At 33.2% G+C, this 17769-nt stretch overlaps 1 protein-coding gene across 1 annotated transcript in view; it reads right to left on the minus strand.

The window, feature by feature from the left end:
• LOC107691261 (FERM and PDZ domain-containing protein 4-like) overlaps positions 1-5085 on the minus strand; it is a 65549-nt gene extending 60464 nt beyond the window's left edge. The window contains exon 1 of the mRNA XM_016489774.1: positions 4479-5085. Within this exon, the coding sequence (XP_016345260.1) occupies positions 4479-4573 (95 nt within the window). The 5' untranslated portion in view covers positions 4574-5085. The remainder of the gene's footprint in view (positions 1-4478) is intronic.
• Positions 5086-17769: the final 12684 nt, after the last annotated feature.

Here is a 17769-nt window from a genome sequence, read left to right on the forward strand (position 1 = left end):
TATATATATATTTAAATTAAAATTATATAAAAAAAATTACTAAATTAAAATGAAAATGGAAAATATAAAAATGAGATTCAAAATAGTAATTAAAATTATAATAGTATCTCAATGGTACTACAATAACACTTAAGAGTTTGCATGATTTAGAGAGTGTGTTCATTTATATGATAATTTAATAAATCAGGAAACTCTGTGAGGTAAAATAAACAATGTGCATGTGGTTATAGTCACAATATTAGAGCTTAAAGTGCAATAATTCTGATGTAACATCTCAAATGACAACACTCACGATCAGTAATTTTCAGCAAAATAGTTGTGATTATCAGTTTAACAATTATGCAGCATTGTGCATCTAAAATATGACATTTTTATTGACTAAAATTAGACTGACTAAATATGATAAAAACCAAAAAGGACATCTGAGACAGGACTAAGACTATAATTTAAAAAAAAGGTGACAAAATTAACACTAGTCTAAATATTTCTGCCATTCTTCTGTAGAAAACAGAAAATCTGTCAAGAGTCAGTCCATTGCTTGTTTATTATATTTCACTAAAACTAAAACCATTTCATTACAACTTTTTTTACTTGAAATAAGCATTAACTATAATAAAAAAAATACTAATATTTAAAATAAAATAACTACATTTTAAATTAAAATTAATTAAAACTATATAATTAAAAAATCAAGTAGCTTAATAAAAACAAACTAATACAAATGAAAAACAACACAATTACTAAAACTTTATGGAAAATAAAAACAACATAAGTCCATAAGACATGTGCACTACATCTTCTGAAGTCAATCAAATATCTTTGGCAAGATTGTCAGTGAATAATGACTAAAATATCAGCATATGGGTTTGGAACAACATGACAATGACGATTTTCAGTTTTGGATACAACTTTCCTTTTAACAGCATGCATGCATTCCATTTTTTTTTTTTTATCTTTTAGTCTCAATGATCAGGTGAGCAACAGTGTTACACAAATGATTTCCCTTTTAAAGATGTTAAGACGAAAACATGCAGCACAAGATCCAGCAGTGACTGCTTCAATGTGAAAGTGCAGATGTGAGCAGAAGCAGCCAGACATCAGTCTTGTTGTTGTTGGTCAGGGCTGTTTCTAATCTAGACTCTATTCTTTCTCAGCACCGCTGCACTTCAGCAGAGATGCATGAATTAAAGATGATGCTTTCATAACTCTCCAAAGTGCTGCTTTTCATGCACCGTCTCAGAAATAAGATGAAGCGCTCTTTAACCTTCAGCCCATCTTGCCAAAGTCCAAACACAGCCAGATCTGCGGCTGGAAGCTTTTACACTGAAAATACAATCAAGCATTTGCCCTTTGGTGATATGGTCAATTTAAAGACTTGAGTTGATTATGTTAATTTAGTCCCCAGAGTCTGCTTTTTTTCTTTTGTTTGCAGGAGATTAGGAAGGCAGCAGATTACAGTTCATAAGAACACAAGAACAGCAGGATGGCTTCAGAAAGATCACATGACGATCAACGGGACGATTAACGGGAACCAGAAAGTTCTGTGGTTATTTATTCATCCTCATATTGATGCAGACTTTCATGTTCTTATTTGATCAGATTCAGAACACGTACAATAGTTTACATTGACCACAAATGTCAAGCTGAATTAAAAAAAAAAAACATAAAAATCAGTCATATGATACAGTAGCTCTATGTCAGAACTTTTTATTGTAATATAATACTATTATATATCATTATATATAGTACCATTACAGTTTTTATTCATATTTTGAATTAATTTTTCTTTTAATATTTTTGTTTTCATTTAAATGTTTTGTAATTTGGTTGTGTTTGTCATTTTATTAGTTATTAGTTTAATATGTCTATATATATATATTGTCATATTTGTTATTTTAGCTTTAGTTTGAGTTATTTTAGTATATCAAGAACGTGATTGACCCGAGTTCGAACCCGCCTTTTGCCAAACTTTTTTCTCCCTTTAAAAATCTCATCAAAATGGAAAGGCATTTATTATTAAATATTTTTTTTATTTATTTATTTTTTTCCAATTTTATTTATTATAGCAATATAATCATCCTTTGTTTATTTTATTGATACGGTCACAAAATTTTGGCCAAACTGTGCAGCCCTACACACAAGCACAGCAAACCAGGATTTTAAAAATAAAATAAAACATTTTTAAACAACACTAACAATAATTATAAGGAGAAAAAAAAATTCCCCATTTTTTCCCTCAAATTGTGCAGCTCTAATAGAAAATCATATTCGAAAAAACCCACAAAATTTCCATGTTTTCCATATATGTACACAGAGTGTATATTCCTCAAAATTTCCCATTTTGTGTTCCAAGCAACAAAAAACAACAAAACATGGAAATGACTTGGTTTGGAATAACTGGAAAGTAAATGGAGAGTAAATAATGACAGAATTTCCATTTTTGCAGACTCTGCTTATTAAAACATTAAACCATAAAAGGGTTCTCTGCAGAATTTGAACATTTTGCGAAACATTTTTGAACAGAAAATATTTCCCATGCATCACAAACCATCAGCCGCTCCATTTCAACTTCCACCACAGACACATCTTGGCTAAATATCCTCACAAACTCACATCAGTCCACAACAAGCAGTCCAAGCAGGCCCTTCACACAAACACACAATCGCTCTTTCACACACAAAGCAAACGCAAAGCTGCTGCATGAAATAAAGAGCTCTTCTATACATTTATTATCGGTTTTAATACTGTGTGATTATTTTGGCGAATAAACAGGCTGTCATTATGAGCACTGGACGGTGGCGACGATGCCAGCGAGATCCAGGGGCCAATCCTTTAGGAGGATTAGCTTGGATAAAATCAAGAAAAATCAAACAAGCCAACCAGGTTATGGAGTTTAGACAGTCACAGGATGAAATGAGCTTAACTGGACAGCACTGCGCATGCACACGGCTTACATGTTACGCCACTGTATGCATGGAGGCAAATTAAATCACAAAACACCATTCTCATCATCAACCTGGGCATGGGCTTTATAATGGCCCATAGCAATATATACAGAGTAGAGTGGCTTATGAGTTCATATATAATACAATGACAGACAGAAAGCTACACAAAAATGATTGAAATGAAGTGATTTCATATACTATAGCAATACAGCAATATATGCTGTTTGTGATATATTTTGTTGTATAAATGAGTAATAAATTGATCAAATTTACTTGTTTCATCAATATAGTTTGTCTACTGTTGCCACGGTAACCTCTAAATCTACAAATCTGCTTAGTCAATGGATAATGCATGCATTTCTGTTCTTTTAAAAATACTGAATTTAGATAAATACTATGTAAAAAAGAAAATAGTAGCAAACTATAAATATTTATTTCTAAATAAAAATGTGCACATTATATTAAACCTTTCATTTATATATATATATATATATAATTATTTTTAATTAATAAATAAATTATATTAAAAAATGATATAAATATACTGAATGTTTATATTTTTATAATATAGTTTGTCCATTTTATGTAAATTATATGTGAATAGCTTAAACAATAAATACTTTATATAAATACATTAGTAAAAAATATATAAATTTAGGTACATAAATATAAATATATTATATATATTATATATTTATATAATATAGTTTGTCAACTGTTGCTACAGTAATTTCCAAATCTACAAATGTGCTTAGTCAATGGATAAAGCAAATTTCTATTAATTTAAAATACTGAATTTAGATGAAATACTATGTAAAAAAAACTGTTTACAAATAAAATATGCATATTAAATGTACATAAAAATAAAAATGTATAAGCAAATAAATATTTATAAATAAAGTATATAAAAATCAACTACTTTTTAAAATATTTTATATATGTCTACTGTTACTACAGTAGCCTCCGAATCTACTGCTTTGTCAATGGATAATGCACAGATTTCTATTAGAATAAATATTATGTATAAAAAAATAGCAACACATAAATATTTATCATTTAAAAAAATATGTGTACGTAAATAAAAATAGATATTTTATAAATAGAATACATTATAAATAAATATTTGTTATAAATATTTCAGAGAATATAGTTTGTTGCTACATGCAGTAACCTCCAAATCTACTGCTTAGTCAATGAAAAACGCGCAGATTTCGCGCACTGTGAAGTGACTGACTGTTTTCTGGAGCTTCCAGATTCATTTTCACCATCGCATTGAGCGGCAGCTGCAACATTCAGCATTATTCCTCAGTAAATTTGTCGCGTTTGAACGAAGAAGCATATAAGGAGCCTTTCCAAATGCACTCCGCTCTGAATGAATGAAGGAGGAGAGGAGATGCGACAGCGGCGTTATCCATCAATTCCCCTGACATCACTCCTGCATGTTTCCCATAGCGCTGACAATCACTCAGTGCGTTATAAACACGTGAAGAAAGTGAATTGGTGTAAATGACTGCGGCTGCGTCTCAGACTCACCCTGCTAGTTTGGGCATCCTGACGAAGCTGAACACATCCATGATTCGGATCGCCTCCGAACTCACTTCGATTCCATTCCGCAAACGTCTCGGCATGAGTCGTTTACTAAATGGACGCGTCGGAGGTTTCCTCAAGTCAGCGCAAGGATCTCCTGCATGGCTGCGCGTTTGCGTGAAACCCGATCCGCGTTTCCCTCAGGTTTACATCCTTCGCGGCTCCAGATGCCCTCGGCCAACTTTATTCAATTTCCCATCGCGGTGGAAACCGATGGAGGAGAGCGAGATGAAGCGAGAGACTGAGCGGAGGAGGAGAATCTCAGCCGATAGATGCTCCATCAAATCTCAGATGTCCATTTATAATGAATACTCTCGCGACGCGTGCAAAGGTCAGCGTCATCGCGCGACGCGAGACTGGAGGGGAATGGAGAAGCGCGTGGGTGTTCCGTGGATGATGAGGAGGAGGAAGATATAGAGATGAGGAGTGGGAGGAGTAATAAGGCGAGGAGAGAGGAGAAAGTTATTAGATGAGCAAAGAGAGAATAAACACCTGTGCGCGCACGTCCAAATCTCTAAATGCGTCAAGGTGAGACAAAAAAAAAATCGGTTTAATTAATGGCGTGAGTTTGGGGCGGGGCTATTTGTTAGCGTGACCAATGGCAAGCGGATTGTTTCGGAAACCTTTTGGAAACCTGGGGCAAGTTCAAGCTCAACCCGGTGCGCAACGTTTTGCTACGGTTTCCGGGTTGCAAACGGGGTTTGAGATACCTTTTCTCTTGTTTGGTGGGTGTGTCAAAAATGTCAGCCCCAATCAGCAGCAACATGTAGGCTATATAAACCACGCGGTATTACAGAGACAGCTTGCACAATGTAATTAACATCAAAAGAAATTCACAAGAGCAAGTATATTGTTTGCACATGTTTATTTACATTAATCTTACATATTGTGCCTTTAAGTCTGTCTCAATATCATTTAGTAATTGCAGTGTCTTCTGGTCCATATCCTTTCCTTAGGAAGGTGTGCTAGACAACGCACCACCGTTTCCGTTTAAAAAACTTTTGCACCGTTTTGTCGGGGCTGAACGCAGCCCTGGCATAAGTTTAGCAAATTTCGTTTGGTGACCAGTGGTGCAGCGAGTAAACAATAGCGCGCAACTCAATGAAAAGGATGTTTTGTTTTTGTTTTTTATGAGTATACTGTTGATTTCAAAATTTGGTATATTGTGAATTTAATCATTATATATGGAAAATGCTTTATCCACAAATGTAAATGGGAAGTGAAAAAAAAATTACTCATTTTAAAATAGGTGACTACCTGTATACGTTAAATGAAACAAGAAATAACAAAGCGAAATAAAAAATGTAATTTGAATAGTTCCTATTGTTTGAATAATTTGTAACTATTTGTACTTGTTTATGGACATATGATTTCCTTACTGCTTTCCCTATTTGATTGTTTTTTATTGTCTTTGTTTATTATTATAGTTGTTTTGATGTAATTTATATGTTATTGCCCTTGTATGTTCGTTGTTCTAAAAATTGCAATTAAAAAAAAATAAAAATTAAACAGTAGCACTCAATAGTCTGTTCCGGAAGTAAACGCCATTCATTTTCTCCATTATATGACTTATATGACGTATTTCGTGTATTTGGCCCAAGTGTTCAAGTGAGGATGAAGACCACAAGTGTCTGTTAAACATTTAATTACCCGATGGGACATACTTATAGTGTCGTAAAAATGCAAGTGTTTACATAGCTTTATTTTTACTTTAAATATTTTGCATTTTAAAATCAACTTCTAAATGTCTGTCCAGTAGTCCCTATAACATGACACAATTTAATTTGTGGTGCTTCTAATTAAGTGATGAAAAGCAGTTGCAAATGTACAAAATAAATATCACCACAATCTTTGCACCAATAAAACAACACTTTGTTTTTCTACCAAATTGTACTAATAACTTACATTGGAAAGGTTTCCGTGACCTCTCGCGAGATCTCAGCAAAAATCTCACGATTTATTCAAAAGCATGATGCATGATGGGATACACTAAACCTTGAATAGGTCCGACAAAAAAAACTGCGACAAAAATCGGTTTAGCCAATGGCGTGAGTTTGGGGCAGGGCTATCTGTTAGCGTGACCAATGGCAGGTGGATTGTTCTGGAAACCTTACAAAAGTGCGTAACAACAGTAGCACTCAACAGTCTGTTCCGGAAGTAAACGCCATTCATTTTCTCCATTATATGACTTATATCACGTATTTCGTGTATTTGGCCCAAGTGTTCAAGTGAGGATGAAGACCACAAGTGTCTGTTAAACATTTAATTACCCGATGGGACATACTTATAGTGTCGTAAAAATGCAAGTGTTTACATAGCTTTATTTTTACTTTAAATATTTTGCATTTTAAAATCAACTTCTAAATGTCTGTCCAGTAGTCCCTATAACATGACATAATTTTAATTTGTGGTGCTTCTAATTAAATGATAAAAAGCAGTTGCAAACGCCATTCATTTTCTCCATTATATGACTTATATCACGTATTTCGTGTATTTGGCCCAAGTGTTCAAGTGAGGATGAAGACCACAAGTGTCTGTTAAACATTTAATTACCCGATGGGACATACTTATAGTGTCGTAAAAATGCAAGTGTTTACATAGCTTTATTTTTACTTTAAATATTTTGCATTTTAAAATCAACTTCTAAATGTCTGTCCAGTAGTCCCTATAACATGACACAATTTAATTTGTGGTGCTTCTAATTAAGTGATGAAAAGCAGTTGCAAATGTACAAAATAAATATCACCACAATCTTTGCACCAATAAAACAACACTTTGTTTTTCTACCAAATTGTACTAATAACTTACATTGGAAAGGTTTCCGTGACCTCTCGCGAGATCTCAGCAAAAATCTCACGATTTATTCAAAAGCATGATGCATGATGGGATACACTAAACCTTGAATAGGTCCGACAAAAAAAACTGCGACAAAAATCGGTTTAGCCAATGGCGTGAGTTTGGGGCAGGGCTATCTGTTAGCGTGACCAATGGCAGGTGGATTGTTCTGGAAACCTTACAAAAGTGCGTAACAGTTGGTTCCAGAAGTAAAAATGCCATTCATTTTCTCCATTGGGAAATAGATTTTTAACGATAAATATCGCAGGGAGCAAATCGCTCCAAACGAGCGCTAAGCTCCGCCCAATCCCATAAAGCACTGCAAATAATCTAAGTAGGTCTCCCAACGCTCTCAAAACAAATAAATATTTGTTTTATATTTGTTAAATATTTAGATAATATATAAATAACTGTTGTGTGTGTGTTTGTTTGGTTTTTGTTGTTGTTGTTTGTTTGATTTTTGCTTCTAATGCTGCGATTCTCCTTGTAGCTGATTGGTTTGGTTCATAAGGAAAGAAAACTTTTAAAAAATCCCTATGGAAAAAATGAATGGAACCAGCATCGCTGAAAAAGTGGGTGGGCACTAAAGCACTCTATTCATATTGCAATGTAAATTCTTTGTTCTTTTTCTTTTTTTTTCCATTTCTGTCACCTGATGGAGTTTAGGTTCCTTGCCACTGTCACATTTGGCTTGCTTAGTTAGGGTTTAACAAATACTTAATATTCAGTAATATTATCGATTTGATGGTACTGACAATATCAGATGAGAATAAATGTTAAATGAACTGAGCTGAATAATTAAACTATTGTCTTCTGTAGAACTACTTTTTTAACTGAATCAAATTCCTTTCATAATTGAAAAATTCTGAAACATCACTATTTGACTGAATTGAATCAACATTCAAAAGTCATTGAGGAAACATTATAGAATTTGTCATAACGCAACAAATTCCAGTGTGGGTTCCATACGACGAAGTATGTCATGATGGAAACCTTCATTTCCTTTTGTGGAAGTGATGAAAAATGACCTTACAGGTAGAAATGACTGTGCATTGACCTTCAGCTCAAATCATTACTACATGTGCACACAAATACACACATGCAAACAAAGGCTGCTTAGAAGTCAGTGTGATGGTTGCCTCTTTGTGGTATGTTAACAATATAATTTCTCATAAATTAAAATATTTAATTTCCCGACTAGATACATTCATTTATAATGTACCTAGCTCAGTTATGAACTGAAAAATGTAGGTCTTTGAAGTTAATATAAGAATAAATAAGTTACGAAACTGACATTAGTCATGTGTCACTCCAGTCAGGATAGTGCAAAAATCTGCAATTTCAGTTTTAGCAACATAAGATATATTGAAGCTCTACCTCCAGCTCAAATTTCTCTGACAGCAATAAGAAAAACACTCATACATTTCATATCCTGGTTATATAAAGTTGCAGAACATGCATTTGTGTGTATTCCTGTGAATTGTGTATTTGTTTTATTTTTTTATTTTATTTTTTTATTTGTTGTTTGTTTGTCTTTATTGTAATGCATGCGCCACACTGTTCTGATTATGTCTGGCTGCTAATACATCACAGACGTCCCACATGAGATTACTAAAACATCTGTCTGTCTGCCTTTGCACAAATATTACACTCTGAACTGCTGTTCAAATGGAGGATGTTGTTGTTTAAGGCAAAACACCCCATGTAAAAGGGGTTAAAAAATAAATTAATAGATATCACCATTTCCCAGTCGATTAAATACATTAAGAAATATAAAAAAATTTCTATTACAAGTTTTCTGAAATGGTATGTTTAAATATGCAAATAAGGCATTATCTAATGAAATACATTTCCAGCAGATTTTCAGGTTTCAGGTTCAAAATTGTTGTTTGATTTTGTTGACATATTAGATTTAAAGGTTTTTACGGAGGGGATTTTGGATTTCTGTTTTTATGACTCTATAAATCAGAAAATACTGTCAACGTGTTTTTAGGAATAAAAATCAGTCTGAATTATATATCAACAACCCCCTCAGTAAAAACCTTCAGAATATAGATAGGAATAAAACTGTACGTTTTTGTGTATGTAAGTGCTGCTGAAATGGAGAAACAAACTTATTTTGAGAAAACATCCTTTAAAAATAAATTGTCTTGTAATTGATATCTAATGACACAAACAGATAAAGTGCAATAAAAAAATCAGCAAATGATATATGAACAAACCCCTCTATAAAAACCTTCAGAATATAGAGAGGAATAAAACTGTAAATTCTGGTTTATAAAAGTCTTGCTGAATTGGAGAAAAAACTCATTTTGAAAAAACTTCATATTTTAAAAAACCTGCTGTAATTGAAATCTGCAGATGCAAATAGATAAAGTGCAATAATAAATCAGCAAATGATATATGAACAAACCCCTCTATAAAAACCTTCAGAATATAGATAGGAATAAAACTGTAAATTTTGGTGTTTGTAAGTGCTGCTGAAGTAGAGAAAAACTTTAAAATCTACAGATGCAAATAGACAAAGTGCAAGAAAATAAACACTTAGAAGTGTATTTTGTGTGTTTCCACTTTCCACTATAGTCTGAAAGAAAATATGTTATGGAAGCAAAATAACCGTGCATATTTTTATAACAGTGCATAAAAATCTGTGTAAAAATGTCTGTAGTGCCTTGTCTTAATGCTGAAATGAATCATGCTTCAACAAGTCATATTTATTAGTACCTAACCAAACACTGTATCATTACAGTAGTGGAAAGCTAAGAAAATGTGTCACAATACGTAGGTCACCATAAGCCAAAGCTTTTCAGATATCCGTCACAACACACAGTCACACAGAGCTCAGGATATACTGTAAATGAGCGTCGGTCAGACGTCAAATAAGAACGTTTGGGAATATTAAGGTCACGTGCTCTGGACTCTCCCCTAAAGCCAAAAGCTGCTGATTTCATTCATTTATCAATTCGGACTCTTTACATCCGTCCCAGCTTAATTCATCAAGCACTTGATGGAATTTGTTTGATGTACTGAAGAAACTTTCAAGTAAGCTAGAAGATGTGGAAGGGAAAATCTCTCCAGGGATTCAGGTTAGTGTTTAAATTGACAGGCGGCTCAGTATTTTACAGCTCAAAAGCATAAGAAACAAGCATACCTGCACTGTATCATCTGTTTAATTGTTGCTTGTATTTGTACTAGAAGTCAAATGTTTGGACATGTCTAACTATCCCCAATTTCCACATTTTATAATAATAGTAAAGTGATGTCTGGTAATTATGTAATGAGCAAAACAACTGACACAAATGAAAACTTTCATATTTGATGAACACTTTTGTTTTCACGAAATGAAAACGTGTATTTGTGCTTAACATTCATCAACATACATGAATGAGGCGTTAAATTAAACACTACTGAACATCTGCGATGAGCACAAGATGATGCTTTTACTTCACATCTGTTACGTTTCAAACTATTTATTTTAATTAAAATGTACATTTTGTGAAGAAATTCAGAAGCAGGCACGCTTTATTTTTGTCTGCAAAACTGCATTTAGACCCAAAGATTTCAAAGATCATGAGAATCAATTTCAGTGTCGAAACTGTTTTTTTTTACAAGAGCAAGAAAATTGTCCCTTAATTATCCTAATTAACCATAATAATGTACATTATTTGAATGTCTAAAAATTATATATACACATTATTAAGCACAAAACTGCATTTTCTTGCTTCATTTGATTTTGTTTTGAAAACAGATATAGACATCTCAAGATAATCTTTCTTACAGCAATACAGTATGTGTTTGAGTAAGATTTCACAAAGATCAAATGATTTCTCATGCTCAAGTTACAGTACGCTCTTTAAACACACATTATCAGTCAATGAAATGCATTTATGCATAACACCTGAGAGAGGTACGCAAAAGGGAATCATTTTTATCACTCAAAGTGCCAACTAACCTGTCAATTAAATCAGCAGTTTCCCAGCCAAAGAACACCGAGCATTAATCTGCACTAAATATAATGACAGATCAGTACTGAACTCGACACACTGTTCACATATTTGTCAGGTTAAATATTCAGCACTCTCCTGATTTGGCCAGTTAAAGTGATTATTAGGTGAATCTCTTATACACACTATGATGGTTTGAAACAGAGAGAGAAATTATGTGGTGCTCTGTAAAATGTACTTGGTTTGCAGTTTAGTTCATAACAGGAACTTCTCTAAATTTATGTAAATAATGCCACATTTTTCCTCTCTGGGTTTCACTATTATAAGTGACCCGGCAAACAATGTTTCATCAGGGTTTCTGCAGGTTTATGAATGTCCATTTAAAACTTTTTAAAGAACTTTAAAGAAGACCATAACGAAAATGAGCTGTATTAACAACAGTTTGAACAACTTCAAAAAGTTGTACAAAAGTTGTTTGAAAATACAATTTCCATTACTTTTTAATTCATTTTACAAAAACGCAAAACTGGAATATGAACATTTAAAAAAAGAACAAGTATCTGACAATGAGGTATATGAAAATGTGTTATATCTTTAATGCTTTATCTTTTTTATGCTTCATTTTTTTTTGCAGTGCATGCAACATTTAAAGCCATGATTTCATGCCAGTTTAAGACTTTCTGCTCTGATTTAAGATCTTCATTTGTACTAGACTTTTTAGGACCTGCAGAAACCCTATATTGGTGCATTTCTTTAAAGTTTTGTTTAAAACTCTCCAAACACACAGACTTACACTAGAATGGAAGAAAAAGCTTGTCTAATAACATGGCAGACACAACAGATGCTGATTGGTGAGCATAATGTTTAGGCAGAGATTAGCAATGCGAGTGACTTACAGAGAAATGGTTTCTCAGAAAAACTTTACTTACTTATAGTTGACTCTGCACATTAAATGGGATGACAAGAAGGAATTATACACATCAGCAATAATATAAGAAAAAGCAAACCAAATGAAGGTGTAAAATTGTCACATGGGCCAAAGACAAGCATTCACATTCCTCTGCTGACTATCAAAACACCCGACAACAGCGGCGCTCAACCGGTGGATCTCAGAGAAAAACTAGGCAAACCAAAAAATACAACTAACCGAATAATCATGACCAAACAAACTGACCTCCAATATACATTTACATTCATTTAGCAGATGAGGAGTACAACAAGCAATTCATCTTCATCTTGTTGAAAAATTGTGCATCTAATCAAACTCTAACGCATTTTGGCACAAATTCATGTCAACACGAACAGGTTGTGTTTCACCCTCATTCCCAAAAACATCAACAAAACCATACAAGATGAAAGAAAAATACACTGCAAAAATTCAGTTTCGGAGTTATCAATAAAACAAAGATTATTAGACTACATTTTACAACAAAATACTGTCAGTTTTATGTCAGTTACTTCAAAATATCATGTTCAATTCAATGTGTTACCTGCTGTGTCTTTGTAACTCTGAAATTTACTAGCAATTTATGAGTGAAATTTGTTTCTATACCAATTTTTTTTTGATGGGATCAGTGTACAACACACAAAAAAATCATCTAATATGGATACACTTCATGAGAATAAACATGGTTTATCAATGTGTTTTGTGCTGTGAGCATGAAATCATTTTTACATTTTAGAACCAAAAAGTCAATAATTTTAACAAATTCATGGTAACATTAATTACTTTCAATGCAAGTAAAAACAAAAACAAATATTTTCAGTTAGAAATTGAAACTTTGAAACAATTACTTTGAAACAATTTTCACTTAAAAATGGCAAAACTTTACAAAGAATTACTAAGAAATGGCAACACAGTAACACATTGAATCAGGGTTGCCAGATCTGTGAAACAAAACCAGCCCAATTGCTCACCAAAACTAGCTCAATCATGTTTTTTATCCCCTTTGACAGTGGTCCCCTCCATCTTAATAGCATTTCAGGAAGATCACTTTAACCTGTGGACTCCAAAAACAACTCTATAAAAATAGCCAAATTCCGCGGACAAAACGCAGACTTGGCAACCCTGCAGGGAATTGTAAAAAGTTAAAGTAGAAATCATTTTTTCTTGTAAAACACAACCTACTTCGATAATCTTAAAAAGAGAATTTTTTTTTTACAGTGATTAAATGTCAAATCTGAATAGTGAAGGAAAAAAATCAAGCACCACTGATGAAACGCACGCATTATTGAGCCTTTAAAAGCCTTTAAAAGCCAAGCATGCAAAATGCATGAAATCTGCTGTAAAATTCCCAATGCAATAAACACAGAAAAGCATCTGTGTGATAAAAGCTTGAAGGAGATTCACTGAACTTACTGTATGACAGTAAAAACATCGAGTTCTTCGCTGGGTTCGGCGTCTTCAGCGGCCCGCGCTTTGTTTTGCTGTCCCTTTGGCATACTTTATGCTTTAAGCAAATCCTTCCAGTGACTTCCCTGTGTTTTATGGTGAAATCTCAACATCTGAGCCGGCCCGGATAAACCGACCAACTAACTCCTCACTCACTGTGTGCCCCGGTCTGGGTGTGTGAGGGACGAGCCCTGAGGCAGAGAGAGAGAGAGAGACTCAATAATAAAACACCATCACATTACGGGCCAATGCATCAGTCAGCCACAGGGATCAATGCTTACAGCTGCCGTCTGATTGGCGCTGGCTGTGAGTGGAGAGAGAGAGAGAGAGAGAGAGAGAGAGAGAGGACAGATAGGTAGAAACAGCAGCGGTTCGATATCTGAGTCCCACACCAAACACTTCAGCACACACCGTATTACAGAAATGAGCCACTCCAGGACGCACTACAGTGATTTTAGTGCAGGTCAAATGGACACAAGCTTCAGTGGCTGACTGCTTTTATGAAATGGCAATATTATGAAAACACCAATATTAAATAAATAGATAATTGGAATAATTCTCCCACTGAGTTAAATCGTTTTTTAGTCTGACTGTATTCATTTCAATGTACATTACATTTACATTCAGTCATTTAGCAGACGCTTTTATCCAAAGTGACTTACAAATGAGGACAACAGAAGCAAGATAGTGCCAGCAGTAGAAACAGCAGCGGTTCGATATCTGAGTCCCACACCAAACACTTCAGCACACACCGTATTACAGAAATGAGCCACTCCAGGACGCACTACAGTGATTTTAGTGCAGGTCAAATGGACACAAGCTTCAGTGGCTGACTGCTTTTATGAAATGGCAATATTATGAAAACACCAATATTAAATAAATAGATAATTGGAATAATTCTCCCACTGAGTTAAATCGTTTTTTAGTCTGACTGTATTCATTTCAATGTACATTACATTTACATTCAGTCATTTAGCAGACGCTTTTATCCAAAGTGACTTACAAATGAGGACAACAGAAGCAATCAAAATCAACAAAAGAGCAATGATGTGCAAGTGCTATAACAAGTCTCAGTTAGCTTAATGCAGTACACATAGCAAGGTTTATATAGAGGGTCGAGTCAACAAATAGATAAAGTAGAATTAGAATAGAGAGTGCTAGAGTTAGAGGGTCAAATAAACATGGAACAGATGTGTTTTTAGGCGATTGGCTAAGGATTGAGCTGCTGGGATTGAGTTGGGCAGGTCATTCCACCAGGAGGGAACATTTAATGTAAAAGTCCCTGAAAGTGATTTTGTGCCTCTTTGGGATGAACAATAATGCGCCATTTTTACATTTACAGTCAGTTTGACACACCAATATATAATGTGCAATCACATAACTATATATTTTTATCAAAACTGACCTATTTTATTTTATTCATTTTTATTTTGCTTCAACATATCAGGGGAGAATTAATAACAATGGACAATATTTTCTAATATGTTCTAATATTACATGAAATAAATATGAAATATTAATATGAAATAAATCCTCAATCTGCCATCTTTAAAAATAATAAAACTAAAAAACTCATAAGGATCAATTAATCAGCTATGTATACACTATATATATATATATATATATTTATATATATATATATAATGATAAAAATAACATGATTATCTCCTCCTGTGAAATGAATATTTAACATGAAGCCATCCACTCATGTGGCATGACACAAGCCCCGGGCCATGAAGAACAGCATGACGAGCTCTGGCCTGCTTTTCCATCACACACACACACACACACACACACACACGTGGAAATATTTTTGTATTTAAGACTTTATAAAGATAATATATAAAGATTTATTATTTAAAAGACTTCAATAGGGTGGGTCATGGTTCTTATAATTAACTAAAAGTAAAGCTAAAACAATGAAACATTTTTTTGTTACTTGAAGTATAATAAACATTAACTGAAATAAAGACATTTTAAGTTTTTTTTTGCATTTTATTTGAATTCAACTAGTTCTCATTTTATTTATTTTCTATTTTATTTTTATTTATTTTTAACATAACATGATTTTTAAACATCTAAAACCCTAATAAAAAATAGTAAAAAGCCATGTAGAGAAAATTATAATAAAAATGACAAAAACACACAAAAATACTTAAACTTTAACCAACATTAAAATAAAAACAGAATATATAAAAGTAAAAACTAAATAAAACTAGTAATAAAAAATATAAAACCATCTATTTTATATTGAAATAATGATGATATATAATTATAATATTTCGACAGACAAAACATGATTACCAAAACAAAACTAATAAGACGGGGAGTTATGGCTCAGAATTCTGATTGCTTTTGAAGTTGACTGGCAACAATTAACAGCCTACATTAAAAATTATTTTTCAAAGTTGTAAATAAAGGAAAGATTATTGGAGTATGTTTTACAAGAAAATACTATGTTAGTCTTTCTACTTCAACATCACTCACTCACTCAAACAAACACATGCATCTGCTGCAGCAAACACTTCTGCTGTATCCCAGAGTAAAGGCCAGGAGAGTGTGTTTATTTCAGTGTATGACACACAGTGATCAATACATGGAATATTCAGAGATCCAGTGGCTTACAGATGCAGTCAGAGAGCATGTCTGACCGCAGATCTACTGCAACTTCAATTGGATCAGTTCAATTGTAATTTTTATACTAGTTAAACTATTATATAAACTATTATTATTATTATTAGTCAATTTGATTGGGACAAAATAAAACAATTACAACAAGCATTCAATATTTTATCTTTTTTCTTTGCATGTCATTTCACCATGAATTCACATCAGAGCATCGTGAACATGTGACTATTTTTTTTATCATTATTATTATTCAAATCGATAGGTTCAAAATAAAACACAGAAATACGTAACATCTTATCAATTCATCTGCATGTCATTTAATCATTAATTAACGTCAGACAAACGTGAACATGCAAATCTGTCGTTACATTATTGTTGATGTTTATTTTATTTCAGTTTAAGAAAATGTATGTTTATGGTTTTAATTAACTATACAACAACAAGCGAGATTGGAAATAGCATACTGTACATCATGTTTTTACAGTTTTTTTTTTCAACTGCTTACACACAAAATCTTTACTTCTCACACAGTTTCTGAAAGCTGACACTCAAACAGCAGAAGCACACACCAAATCTGCAAAACCATACACTAATTATCAGCCTTTGACTCGGTTGTCAATTTCATAAAACACTTTGGTAACACTTTATTAAACTAGTTATTGAACTACTTAACTAGTTGCTTATTAGCATGCATATTACTAGAATATTAGCCATTTATTAGTACAAATTAAGCACATTATATGCCTTATTCTACATCCCTAATCCTACCCAATACATAAACCTAACAACTACCTTATTAACTATTAATAAGCAGCAAATTAGGAATTTATTGAGGGAAAAGTCGTAGTTAATAGTGAATAAGTGTTCCCAATTCTAAAGTGTTACCAACACAGGATTGCAAAACACAACACACAATTCTCTATGTAACACAATCTAACATAACAAACAAAACAAAAATCTAACAGGAATTAATATTATGGCAAAGGTGTTTGCAAATGTTTGCTTTTGAGATGTGTTTGTGATATTTTGAATGCAGTGCTTCATTGTGCAAGAGATGAGAGGCATTTTGCATTTTGTGTGTGCAATTCTTGGATTTGTGTGTAAAGTTTGAAAAAAAAGAGGCAAAGTTTTGAAAATGTGTGTAAGCTGTAAAGGTTTGTACGGAGCCCCGCACATGACTTGCAAGAAAAAATAAATAAATTGTGCACACGATTTACTAATTCATTCCCTCTCGTGTTTGCACGATTTAGCAAATCGAGGGAACGAATTAGTAAATCGTGCGCACAATTTATAAATCGAGGAATGAAGTAGTCAATCGTGTGCATGATTTAGCCTACTATTTTTTTCCTGCATGCCATGTGCGGGGCTCCTTAGGTTTGCGCTGCTCCAATTTCAGTATTTCCCAGAGATGAACCCATGACTGAGCTCTGAAAATGTC

The sequence above is a fragment of the Sinocyclocheilus anshuiensis genome, unplaced genomic scaffold, assembly GCF_001515605.1.
Source record: "Sinocyclocheilus anshuiensis isolate Anshui unplaced genomic scaffold, SAMN03320099.WGS_v1.1 scaffold394, whole genome shotgun sequence".
NCBI classification, from domain to species: domain Eukaryota; kingdom Metazoa; phylum Chordata; class Actinopteri; order Cypriniformes; family Cyprinidae; genus Sinocyclocheilus; species Sinocyclocheilus anshuiensis.